The sequence below is a fragment of the Planococcus citri genome, chromosome 5 (genome assembly GCF_950023065.1).
Source record: "Planococcus citri chromosome 5, ihPlaCitr1.1, whole genome shotgun sequence".
Lineage (NCBI taxonomy): Eukaryota > Metazoa > Arthropoda > Insecta > Hemiptera > Pseudococcidae > Planococcus > Planococcus citri.
Genome location: NC_088681.1, coordinates 65,468,566 through 65,482,438, shown reverse-complemented (window position 1 = coordinate 65,482,438; position 13,873 = coordinate 65,468,566). Strand labels below are relative to the sequence as shown.

Below are 13,873 nucleotides of genomic sequence, written 5' to 3'. Positions count from 1 at the left end.
CATTTTCGAAGCAAAGTTTCATCATTTGCTGCAAATCTTTTCCCGAGTAAAGTGCGATCAAATGATGCCAGTTGCGTAGCCAGAATAAATTCTTCCTGTCTTCGATGGCTGCATCGGCGATAACGGTTAGTAGGAAATCGGCGTTTTTTGGATTCGGATCACAATCGGGACCGTCAGCCATGCCTTGGAACATTTGACTATTGGATATAATTTTTTGAATCGTCGATAGTTTTAAATTATGCGGAGCATTATTCCATATTTCACGAGCTAAATACGCTAAACTGTCGTCTTCGCGAGCCGTTCCGCAAAAATCGTCGCCCGCGTACAAAAGCTCCGTTTCGAATATTTTCTGAACCAGATAGCTGAACATATCCTTGTTCAAGCGATTTCTAACATACAACCAAGTCCTTATAACCGCCTGTTCGTCGTATTTTTCATCTCTAAACAGAATGTGTATCAAATCGACGCCGTCGTAGTTGATGATTTTCTGCAACATTTGATTATCTAGTTTCGGTAGAAGGAACCGAACGAACAATTTAAAACGATATTTCATCACTTTTTTAGCCGGTCGCATTCGACCAGCAAAAGGAATACGATCCCAGAAGTAATCCACTGCTGGTCTTGGACAAGGCTCGTCTTTACCGAACAAACAGAACACCGTTTCATAGACAGAATCACCTCTACGGTTTTTTATTTTACTTAGATCATTTCTAAGGTAGCAAATCCAATAATACAGTATTGGATTATCGTCGCACTCGATATCATTCCAGACTTTATCTTTCGACACAAACGGCCATATTTCTTTGATGACGTCTTCGAAACAGTACAAACAAGCGATGGAGAATTTTCCGTTCAAACCGAGCATATTACTGGTACATTGCATCCAACGTTTGGCTGTCCTGACATAATGAAGGGCGCCGTCGTAATCGCACACAAAATCGTCGAAGTATTTCAAAACGTAATAGTAGTCTCGTACGCTGAAGTGTTTCGGGTCGGTATTAGTATCGATCACTTTTCTGAAATGATCTGATACCCAGCTACCAATTGACGAGCCCAGTTTCTTGACATAGCCGTCGATCATATCGTGAATGCTAGTTGGTAAATCAGGCAGGTAAGTATCCAACGAAATACAGTCAGCATGTTCGGATGGATCGAATTTTTCCTTTATACCGCTTGTATGGAATTTCTTCAGTTCAGAGCGCCATATTTGAAGACTTACGGCGATCGCTGCCAGTTCTTTTAAAGGTACAGGAGTCGGATGGAAGAGATCGTACACCTTTGTAGTGTTTCCAGCCATTTTCATAAATGTCATTCACTTTCAACGCCAACCTGGAATAGTAATATTATCGAATTAATACGATAAAAAAATATGCGAATTGCCTGCTTAATGATGAATATAAGCAAGTAATTACTTAGAAAAATACGGCTAATGTTGAATTCTTGTCTCAACATATGATTAATTTCTTTCCCTTTTCGAGAAAATCCCTTCCTCCTACCAGCAAATAACTTGGGTCTTTTCATATGATATCTCTCAAAGTTGGCAAAAATTTATTTAAACTTAATGGTGGAAAATGGAAAATTAAAGTATAGGTAATAATAAGATGTTGAAAGTCCTCCATTTCAGGTCAACAGTTTTCTGAATCAACCCACTATTCAAGGGGAAACTTCCATCGGTATCACAAGCAATGTTGGTCCAAGGGAGGCCTTCAAAGTTGGAAAAAATCAAAAGAACAAAATAAAATTTTTAAAAAATATATTTGATTTTGATTCTCTGCATTGTGATTTTTCAAAATAACCCCTTTCTAAAGAACCTCCCTTAGTTCACCAACTATGTCTGTCTCATTGGATAAAGATTTTTAGAACTATAAGGGGAAGGGCAAGTAAGTTCCACCAAATGGTACTTTCCTGCATAAAATGAAGCAAATCCAAGAACTAAGAATAAGATATGAAAACATAATCTCAATTTTTTTTAATTTTTTAAAATTTTGACATGGATGAGTTTTTTCAAATTCAAATTCAAATTCTTTATTTGAGATACATGCGGCAGCATTGCTGCCATCGTATCAAGTTAAGCATGTAATTACAAGTACATAGAATACAAATTTCAGCTTTAAATATAGGGTAAAAAACTTGATTAAAACATAAAAGATGAAGATTTAAAACTATGGTACATAAAATCTACTCCAGGTTATTTCAAAAAATTTGAACTCTTATTGATCTGGGGAGCTGAGATATTCTTCCAGGGTATAATAAGCCCTAGTTATCAGCCATTCTTTCAGGACACGTTTGAATTTTTTTGCAGTTGGCTGGTTTTTTACACTCCCTGGAATCCGATTATATACTTTTGCAGCAGATGATACAGTGCTACTCTGGAGAAGTTTTGTGCGGTAGTGGGGAGTTCTGAGGTTACCTCGTGATCTGGTACTGTATGGATGGGTAATTTTTGGAAAGGTTATAACCCCAGTATAAACCATGAGAGATATGTCCAGAATATATTGTGATATTGTAATGAGAATTTTATTATTAACAAAGGTGGGTCTGCATGTTTGTCTTAGAGGTAGTTTATAAATTGTTCTTATCGCACGTTTTTGTAGTGTGAGTATTTGCTTGACATAAGATGCATTACCTCCCCAAAAAACTACCCTATAGGCCATTGTGGAGTGGAATAGTCCAAAATATGCAAGTCTGAGAGTTTTTTGATTTGTAATTTGGCGTAGCTGAAAGAGTAAAAAGTTTATACGAGAATGACTGGTTAATTTAGTGATGTATACATCCCATTTTAAATTGCATTGAACACCAACCCCTAAGAACTTTGCAGCACGAGAGACATTCGGTAGAGTTGAGAGAGTTTCTGCTACCAGGTCTGCCTCCTTGGGGGTTACATTGAAAGGCACTGTTACTGTTTTTTCCAAGTTTAAGCTCATGTAATTTGCATTAAACCAGCAGATTAAGTTTTTGAGAACATGTTCTGTTTTTTTAAGCAGTGTGTCCCAGCTACCACCTTTTAAAAACATAGTTGTATCATCTGCAAACTGTGTTAGAAGTGCATTAATGTAAGATGACAAATCATTAACATAGAGAATAAACAATAAAGGTCCAAGTATGGAACCTTGGGGGACTCCTTTGTCTATTATTTTCTCTTCAGAAAAGGTGTAAGTCTAGCCATTTTGGATTTTGACTATTTGTACCCTATTATCAAGGAAGGATTTCAGCCAACTGTGGATTGGACCCCTTATTCCATATTTTTCCAACTTTCCCAGTAGAATTCTGTGGTTCATGGTATCAAAAGCTTTCGATAAATCACAGAATATTGCCAATGAATTTTCACCCTCTTGGCCAGCTTGGAGAATTTTGTTCAATAAATTAAATATTGCTTTGGTGGTGTTTTTTCCACAACGGAAGCCAAATTGTGTTTCACTTAGAATGCTGTTAGCTGATAGGAATCGTATCAGTCGATTATACAACAGACGCTCAAAAATCTTTGAGAATACTGGTGTTACAGAGATGGGCCTGTAGTTATTTAAATTTGATTTTTCTCATTTTTTATGTACAGGGGTTACAATACTTGATTTCAAGTTTTCTGGAAATTTTCCCTGATCTATGGAGTCATTAAAAAGTTCAGCAAGTATATGAGATATGTAGCGATCAGCTTGTTTGATAAGACCTACATCTAAACCATAACTATCCCTAGAGTTGGAATTTTTGAGACCTTATATGACATTAGAGACTTCAGCTGCAGTAGCTGGTAACACAAATATTGAGGAATCATTAGCTAGAATAAGGGATAATGGGTCCAATGTTTGAGAAGAATTAACTACGTTATTCGCAACAGTTGCGAAATGTTGGCTGAATAACCTAGCCATATCAGCTGAGTTGGTATATTTGGTATCTTGGAATGTAATATGATCAATATGATCAATGGTTTGTTTGTATGGTTGATATGAGTTTATTATCTTTCATGTAGTTTTGCAGATATTATTTGAGATTGCAACTTTGTGAGAGTTTGATTCTATATTTGCTCAATTGATCAATTTTTTATATTCCTTTTGAAGGAGCTTGTATTCAATTTTATCATCTTCAGACCCACCGAATTTCCAATTTGAGTAAGATTCTAATAGTTAAGATCTCTTATCAGCAGTTTTCAATACTGTGATCCACTACGCGCTGAATTTTAAGACGCTGGTGCACGTTCACTCCCGAAAATTGATAAAAAAATTGTTGAACTGTTCATTATCATGTTGGACTTTAAATTTAATGGTTTTTCAATCTAATAATTTCACGATTGATTTAGTCTAAAAATTTATCAACAGCAAAAATTTCAAGTGCCAAAGTGCATTTTTTGATTTTTGGTGAATTTTTGAAAAACAAATTTATAATTAGGCCAAAAATGAGGGGAAAAATCGAAATTTTACCAAATTGACCTAGAAAGTTGAAATTTGGGATAAACTATATTTTCGACCAGCCAAATCGATTGGAAACGGTTCAAACCGTTCTGAAAACTTCTAGAGCTTTCAGCAGATTTTTGAAACTCGAAATTCAAAATTTCATTAAATCAAGTTGGAAATCCGAAATTAACGCTGCACCCCTACTTAAACACGCTTTCAAGTCAACTGCTAACGAGTTCAAGTCATTCTGAAGCCTCCAGCATATTTTTGAAACTGTGGAAATTTCATCAAGTGCAGTCGGAAAGCCAAAATTTGTTCTGTAAACTAATTTCAACACACTATGAAGCCAACTGCAGGTAGATTTCAAATCGTTTTCGAGCCTCCAGATATTTTTCGGAAATTACTAGAGCCTCCAGTAAATTTTTCAATGCTCGAAATTTCCATAAAATTTTACCAAACAGAGCTGGAAATCCAAAATCTAAATACTATGGACTCCAATTTCAACACGATGTCAAGTCGACTGCAGGTGGTTTCAAGTTGTTTAGAACCTTCTAGCTACTTGGTCGATATGGTACCCGGTGTATTTTGGTCTGAAAAATAGATAGGTTCATCTTCATACTTCTTAAAAAATTTGAAAAATTACCCTTCCGCCTCCTTTTGAGGTAGAAAGATGAAATTCAGTTCACATTCTACTTTTGACATTAATTCAGAGAAGGATTGCAAGGCAGTTTCAATCCGTTTTGGAGCAAACATATGCAGCGGGGTTTTTAGAAACTTATGTTTTCATGCCAGTGCCACGTTGGAAAGCACAATCTGCGATTAATATAGCCAATTTTTTTTTTTTGGCAATTTTGCTATAAAATGTTCCTTAGGACGTCCCCTTCGAGAAAAAAGTTATCCCAGAGTATCGGATGGTGGGGGGAGGGGAGGTGTTATCATTTCTATTGTCATATAGCGGAATATGTCAGTCGTAATAGGTTTCAGAACAATATCAAATAATAAAAACAAGACATCATTATGCTCAATAATAATTGTACTCTAAGTTTAAACAAACAAAATCACTGAGGCAATAGTTCGACGAATCATCGAGTAGCCCGAAGGAACAATGAACAAAATTACTTAGTAAATAGGTAGGTAGGTAGGAAAGTATTATGAAATTACAATACGATATGTCTTTTAAAAAATCACAAATCAGAATAAAATGAACTCGAGAAAGCTGTAATTTCACACTAAAAAAATTGAAGAATAAAAAACGTGAAATTACCTTAAAAGTAAGACTTAGCAATTTCATTGATTAAAAATGAAACTAATTCGACACAATCGTAATTTCACACTAAAAATAATCATTAAAAAATCGTGAAATTACCTGAAAAATTGGACTCAAACTTCTAAGTATTAAATTTCCATCTTAAAAAATAAAAGGTAAATTTATCAACGAACGCAATCTTAAGTGTGAATAATTGAATCGTTATTAAGAAAAACATTTTCGATTTCTTTATTAAACGAAACTTACTTTAATCAATAGATAATAAAGAATTGAGAAAATTTACCTTGATACAATTACAGTCCTAGAATATCTTAGGTAGTTCCGCTGAGTCTGAATCAACTAACATGGGTTCAGTTTGATCCTTGGGTTTTTGACCAATGCTCAGCTTAAACTTCGCAACTTCCTCGTCATTTCCAAAACACCACAATAAAAACTGGTCAGATATATCAAACGGTAAGTGTAACTCGAATTTATCTGATTTATAAACCTTGGAGAAACGTTCTTTTAATGCATCTCTTATACGCATTTTGATCTGCATCAAAGCTTCTTCTTGCAGGACAAACGTGTCAACGAATTTCATTATCTTTTCTGAATTACAAGATAAATGAGCAAAGCCCGCTAGACGATCCTGAATTGAAGGCGACGACGCGAGCTGATTTTTAAAATCGTTGGACAGTTCAACGGTGTTAAAAGTATCGTCGATGAATCCGTTGAATTTTTCAATTTTATCCATAATCGAATCATCAAGTTGACAATCTTGGCAGAGGAAAGCCAACTGGAGTAATCGTTGCTTGAAAATTCTCGGTTCTCGCATTTCGGGCCATAAGAAATTCAAGAAGTCGTTCAATTCGTCGAATTCCGCCCTATTCAATAATTCGAAAAAACGACTACGTAGTTTTTCGCTGCTGGCGAGGGCGTTTTCTTCGGTAAAATCTTCAAGGAGATAAACTGACTGGAGTATTTTTCGTTTGAAATCGATCGCTGATTGCGTCTCAGGGTATAAGAAACTTATAAAGTCTTTCAATTTATTGAAATGCGAATAATCCAGTAATTTGAAACAGTGGCTGCTTACGTATTGACTGACAGCCATGACTTCTTTTTTGAACTGAACGATTTCGTCGTCATTTTCGAAGCAAAGTTTCATCATCTGCTGCAAATCTTTTCCCGCATAAATTGCGATCAAATGATGCCAGCTGCGTAGCCAGAATAAATTCTTCCTGTCTTCGATGGCTGCGTCGGAGATAATGGTCAATAGGAAATCGGCGTTTTTTGGATTCGGATCACAATCGAAACCTTTAGCCAGGTCTGCAAACAATTGACTGCTCGATATAATTGCTCGAATCGTCGATAGTTTCAAATTATGCGGAGCATTATTCCATATTTCACGAGCCAAATACGCTAAACTGTCGTCTTCGCGAGCCGTTCCCCAAAAATCATCGCTCGCGTACAAAATCTTCGTTTCGAGCATATTCTGAACCAGAAAGCTGAATACATCCTTGTTCATGTGATTTCTAACGTACAACCAAGTCCTTATAACCACCTGTTCGTCGTATTTTTCATCACAAAACAGAGAGTGTACTAACTCAATACCGTAGTCGGTGATGAATTTATGCAGCAGTTGATTATCTAGTTTCGGTAGAATGCACCGAACGAACAATTCCAGGTGATATTTCAATAATTTTTTAACCGGTCGCATTCGACCATCCAAAGGAATACGATCCCAGAAGTAATCCAATGCTGGTCTTGGACAAAGCTTGTCTTTGCTGAACAAACAGAACACCGCTTCATAGACAGAATCACCTCTACGGTTTTTTATCCCACTTAAATCATTTCTAAGGTAGTGAATCCAATAATACAGTATCGGATTATCGGAGTGGTCGATATTATCCCAGACTGTATTTTTCGATACATACGGCCATATTTCTTTGATGACGTCTTCGAAACAGTACAAACAAGCGATAGAGAATTTACCATTTAAACCGAGCATATTACTGGTGCATTGCATCCATCGTTTGGCTGTCCTGACATAATGAATGGTGCCGTCGTAATCGCATACAAAATCATCGAAGTATTTCAAAACGTAATAGTAGTCTCGTGCGCTCAAGTCTCGCGGACCGTTGTTATCGATCACTTTTCTGTAATGATCCATAGCCCAGCAGCCAATTGACCAGCCCAGTTCCTTGACATCCTCCTCGATCATATCGCGAATGTCAGTTGGTAAATCAGGCAGGTAAGTATCCAAAGAAATACACGTAGCATGTTCGAATGCATCAAATTTTTCCTTTATACAGCTTGTACGTAATTTCTTCAGTTCAGAACGCCATATTTGAAGACTTACGGTGATCGCTGCCAGTTCTTTTAATGGTACTGGGGTTGGATGGAAGAGATCGTACACCTTGGGAGTGTTTCCAGCCATTTTCATAAACGTCGTTCGATTTCAACACCAACCTGGAATAGTAATTATTGAATTAATACAACGAGAAAAGTATGCGAACTACTTGCTTACGTGAACTAATAAAGAAGCGTTATCTGTAGTAGATACTTGGAAAAATACCCAATGTTTAATTCTTGTTTCAACATACAATATTAATTTCTTTCTCTTTTCGAGGAAATTCCTGCCTCGTACTCGCAAATAACGTTTTGGTTACCTCCTGTGACATCTTTCAAAGTTGGCAGAAATTGTTCAAAAATGGAAAATTGAAAAAACTTCCATCGGTACCTCAAGCAATGTTGGTCTTCCGATCTCGAGGTTACCAAAGTAGAAAAAAATCAAAAAACAAAATTTGAAAAAAAAAATTATTTCATTTTGAATTTTCAAACCCTGTATTGGGATTTTTCAAAATAACCCCTTGGCTTTCTAGGAAATCGCTCTTCGTTAACCAACCATGTTTGTCTCATTGCATAGAGATTTTTAGAACTCCAAGGGTAGGGGCCAGAACTATCACTTGGTGCTTTTCTGCATGAAATGAAGCAAATCCAAGAAATAAGTAAAGGATATAAAAACATGAAAATTTCATTTTTTTAAAAAATTTTTCTTATTTTGACATGGATAAGTTTTTTATCCTAAAAATTTATTGCCTAAAAAGATCTGATACCCAAAAAATTAGAGGAGAGGAAGGGTTTTATAGTGCCCAATCCGAGGCTCATATGACCTGGGGATTCGTGCTCAGCAGGTTCGAATCATATGGAAATGACACCCATATTGCCTTGATCGTTCTGACCCCCCCCCCAATCCCCCATAGGGGAGGTGGTACAACCGCTCAATTTATGGGGCAATAGATTTATTGCATCTTAGTAACAATCTTTTTTTGGTGACTAGAGAAGATGAGTAGGTACCTGTTGAGTAATTAAGATTGCCTTAAAAGATCTGGACTCAAAAAAATAGGAGGAGGGGAGGGGTTACAGTGCCCCATCCGAGGCTCATTTGGCTTGGGGTCGTGTAATAGAAGAATTAACATCATATTCGTGCTCAGCAGGTTAAAACCATATGGAAATGACACCCATATTGCATTGATCGTTCTGCCCCCCCCCCCAAAGAGTGGAGGGGGTTCACAGCAGCTTAATTGAGGGCCCAGCGTATTTATCGCTCATTGGTAATGATTTATTTTCATGACTCGAAAAAATGAGTATCTGTTGAATAATTATACTATTCAAGCCTCTCAGTTGAGTTCACGATTATTGTCCTTTTTGGCCTTTTTCTGCTCAATATGACTGGTTCTCCCCTCGCTTTTGACCATGTGCCCAATGAGATACAATTTTGGAAAAAATAGGTATAATTATGTTACTCTTGAGTCACTAAGGTATCTAAAAACGTGAATTTAAAAAGTGTGCCGAGTGTACTTCATAGGTAAGGAAGGCACTCAAATTTTGAGTCAAATATTTGAGAAGGAGAAATTGTGAGGGGAGCTCAAAATTTTTTCATGGAAGCCCTCGTGTATAGCTACACATTGGTCCAGGTTTGAAAAAAATCGGTCGAGCCAATCTGAAGAAAAAGGTCTGAGGCCGTTTTGAGTAATTAGCCCATTACTCAAGAGGCACTCAAGATACAGGTCTATGATTTGGCGGATTAAAGTATCTTGATGGTACCTACCTACCACCAAAATTTAATCACTGAATGTGCCGGGGGCCGATTCGCCCATCTTACTCACATATGCTCTTTACATTAAGTAAATCAAAAATGAAGGAAAAACTCAAAATTTTACCAATTTGACCCACAAAGTTGAAATTTGAGATACCTATACCATTTTTTCGACCAACTAAATCGACTAGAAATGGTTTCATACCATTTTGGGCAGTTCTGGAGCCTCCAGCAGATTTTCGAAAAATTGAAGTTTCCACAAAATTTCATCAAAACATGAAGTTGGAATTCCGAAATTCACACTGTGCTCCAACTTGACACGCTATCAAGTCGCCTGCTGGTGAGTCATTTTTAAGCCTCCAACAACTTTTTTGGAAATTCTTAGAGCCTCCAAGAAATTTCTAAAAATTGAAAATTTCCACAAAATTTCGTCAAATGCAGTTGGAAAACCAAAATTTACTCTGTAAACTAATTTCAACACGCTATGAAGTCGACTACAGGTAGATTTTAATTCGTTTTGGAGCCTCCAGCAACTTCCTTGTAATTAATAGAGCCTCAGTAAATTTTTCAATGCTGGTTTTCATAAAATTTTACCAAACAGAGCTGGAAATCCAAAGCTACTTTTTGGACCTACCCAGTACCCACATGTTTCATGTGGTACTAGTTTTTTTTTTCTTCAAAATCGGCGTACTCCGGTCTGAAAAATATTTTTGTCAATAGATTTCATACTTCTTTGAAAATTAAAAAAATTGCCCTTCCGCATCCGCTTGAGTTAAAAAGATGAAATTCGGTGTATAACATATTTTTGATATCAATTCCGAGATGGATTGCATGCAGTTTCAGTCTGTTTTGGAGCATCCAACGGTTTTATAAAAACATATGTTTTTAAAAAAAATGACACAAAATTGTCCACAGTAAATTTTGTCTTTCCAACTCCGTTTGATGAAATTTTGGGGAAATTTCAAGATTCAAAAATCGACTGGGGGATCCAGTAATTTTCAAAAAGTCACTGGAGGCCCTCTATTGCAAAAATACCATCAGAAACCTAAAAAATGAAAATTTTTGTGTTTTTGAGATGTTTTACCAATGTGTAGACGAACGTGTGAAAAAAATCCCCCTCCCCTCCAATTTGTCAACGAATTGACGAGAAATACCATGTTTCGTGCTATGATTTTAAGAGTGAAACAAATTGAAAGAAATCTCCCTCCCCCCTCCACCAATTTTTCAACGAATTTACGGTAAATGCCATTTTTCTGGCTATCATTTTAAAAATGAAACATACACTCTTGTTTTTGTGATTGTGCCTCTCGCTTTTAGCTCACGAAATTTTTGAAAAAGATTGCACAGCTACGAAAAATAAAAATTTTTCAATCGAAAATCAGCGAATGCAACAACTCGCCTAGATTTTCAGCAATAAAAAAATCAAATGTTTAAAGAGCTGAGCAAATACATCTACAAAATGAAATTAACACTGGGAACACTGCTTTTTAAAATAAAGAATACATTAATGTACTTTCAGTATTCTTCAACCTTGAAAGAAGCATTTGATAACAGCTTGGCGCTACAAAATTCTCAAAAAATTACACTTCTTTAGAATTTGTGGGCACCTATACTTTATTCAAAACTTTCTAACAAATCGTACTCTTGGAGCCCACCTACATAACACTTACTCAAAATCCTTTGAAATAGAAAATGGAGTTCCTCAAGGTTCTGTTCTTAGTACAGTAGAACCTCGATTAACCGATCTAATCAGGGCGGAGAGACATCGGATACGCAAAACAAAAAATTAATATGTAACTTTTGACAACTGACTAGACTAAAAATAAACAGTTAGTGATTTGAACCCACCTGAAGTCGTCTTCAGAGGATGTTAAAATTGGAGTGTAGAGTAAATTTCAGCTTTCCATCTCCATTTGATGAAATGTTGTAAAAATTTAAAGGGTAAAAAATCTGATGGCGGCTCCAGTAATTCTCAAAAAGTCGCTGGAGACTCCAAAACGACTTGAAAGCCCCCTGCAGTTTACTTCGTAGCGTATTGAAATTAGTTTGCAAAATAAATTTCAGATTTCCAACTCCATTTTGGTGAAATTTTGTGGGAATTTCGAGTTTTAAAAATCTGCTGGAGGCTCCAGAACTGCTCAAAACGGTTTGAAACAGTTTCCAATTAATTTGGCATGTCGAAAATAGGGTGTATCCCAAATTTCAGCTTTCTTGGTCAATTCGGTAAAATTTTGATTTTTTCCCCTTATTTTTGGACTAAATTTGATTTTCAAAAATTCACCAAAAAATCGAAAACCCCACTTTAGCACTTGAAATTTTGGCAGGTGATAAATTTTTGCTTGATCTTTCGATCTACTACGAAACAAAAAACAATTAACCCAGTTTTTGTTTTTAATATTGAATTCCAACAATTTCTTTCAGGTTTTAAAAATCGTATGTATACTTACTTACATTTTCCAAAAGTGATTTAAAATTTCATCTTGTTCATTGAGTTTAATGTGATTTCTGATATAAAAGAACAACCCAGAGGAAAAACAATAGTAAAAAAGCATGCATACAGGTGCACATGCATGAAAGTCGACAACGAATCACCTTTGAATAACACTACCTTTTCAGGCTGCCTTCGAATTTATTAGCTGCGAAAAAAGAAGCCATTTTCGCCTGCGATAAAACCGTGATTTTCGATCGATATTCGATTCAATTCGAAAATCCAATAACTGAATCAAATCACTTAACAGGTACTAAAAATTGATTTTTTTTACCTAAAAAGTTCATGCGATACCCACGTATTCTTAGCAGACTCAATTAAAAGACTTTATTCGGACGAGAGATACTCAGATACAAGAAACAATAGGTTCAGCAGAAGTTGTGTTTTTTTTCTCAGAAAATATGCACCCTTGACAGAAAATTGCTCACAAAACGTTTTCAGGGAGTCCAACAGTGCTGCTCATCCAGCTAATCTTCCTTTAATCCTGCTTTTTACCGATGTGTACTGCCATTTTATTCAATCAGACTTTAAAATTTCAATAAGTCATTTTCTATTTTTGTAGAATTTCGAAAAAATTTCTTTGCGACTGACTGAAATTTTTTTGTAGAAATATCAATGTATGTAGATTGTAGATGTGCAGTAAAAATAAACCATTTCCAAGAATTCTCAATAATTTGTCCATAGTAAACTACGTAAATGAGTTTAAAAATTGGGTAAAAAAATTTAACCGACTCGTCGATACTGAGGATTTATGTGTACGCAATCAGAATGAATCTCATATTCGTTGCTTGGGAATATTTTTGCTTCAAAAGTTTTCATTCAATCTGCAACCCCTCCCCCCTCTCAAGACTATGTTTGAACATGGATTTGAAAACTTGAACATGACCTATCAAAGTGGTCTACAATTTCGCGCATAGCTCGAAAATTGCATTCATTTTTCATTTGCACCCCCTCGGTAGAGTTTTGCCCTCTCCCCCTCCGACCATAAATCTAACTACGAAAATGAACACTTTGCACATTACGTGTCTGTACATGAGGAAGGATTTATAAAAAAAAATATTGGTGGAAAAAAATACAAAAATGAAAGAAAAAACAGAAAAATGAGAAAAACTGTGAGGGGACATCATGCCTTGCGACTATAGACACTGGACCTGCGGAGTAAGACAACCAACTGCAGGCCGAGGGGATTGGAAACGGTAAAGAAAGTTTGTGTAGGGATAATTTATCCCGCTGAATGCTCTTGGTTGCGCTGTACTTCAATCCGCAGGCAACGGGGGAAAGGGACGGTAGTGAGTTTTGTGTAGAGCCAATTTCTCCCGCTGAGTGCTCTTGGCTGCGCTGTATTTTGCATGTAGTTTGTTCAAGAAATCGACAGCAGCGCAGCCAAGAGCACTCAGCGGGAGAAATTGGCTCTACACAGGTTTTTTTGGCAAGATGGCTGCCAGTTGGTTGTCTTACTCCGCAGGTCCAGTGTCTATACTTGCGACATTACGTGTTGCCATACATCCTATCTCCCTTCCTGTCTATGTGTAGAAGTACTCATAAATGAGATACCCCTACTTGAGATGGGAGTGACGCGATTAATTAAGAGATGGCAAGATGTAGCATCGAGCCATTGAGATCGAGATGCTCTCATCACTTCCAACTTGTCTTCC

The 13,873-nt window shown here is 36.5% G+C and overlaps 1 protein-coding gene across 1 annotated transcript in view; it reads right to left on the bottom strand.

The window, feature by feature from the left end:
* Window positions 1-5,953: 5,953 nt before the first annotated feature.
* LOC135848430 (uncharacterized) overlaps window positions 5,954-13,873 on the bottom strand; it is a 96,895-nt gene continuing 88,975 nt past the window's right edge. The window contains exon 3 of the mRNA XM_065368332.1: window positions 5,954-8,100. Coding sequence (XP_065224404.1) covers window positions 5,954-8,074 — 2,121 coding nt within the window. The 5' untranslated portion in view covers window positions 8,075-8,100. The remainder of the gene's footprint in view (window positions 8,101-13,873) is intronic.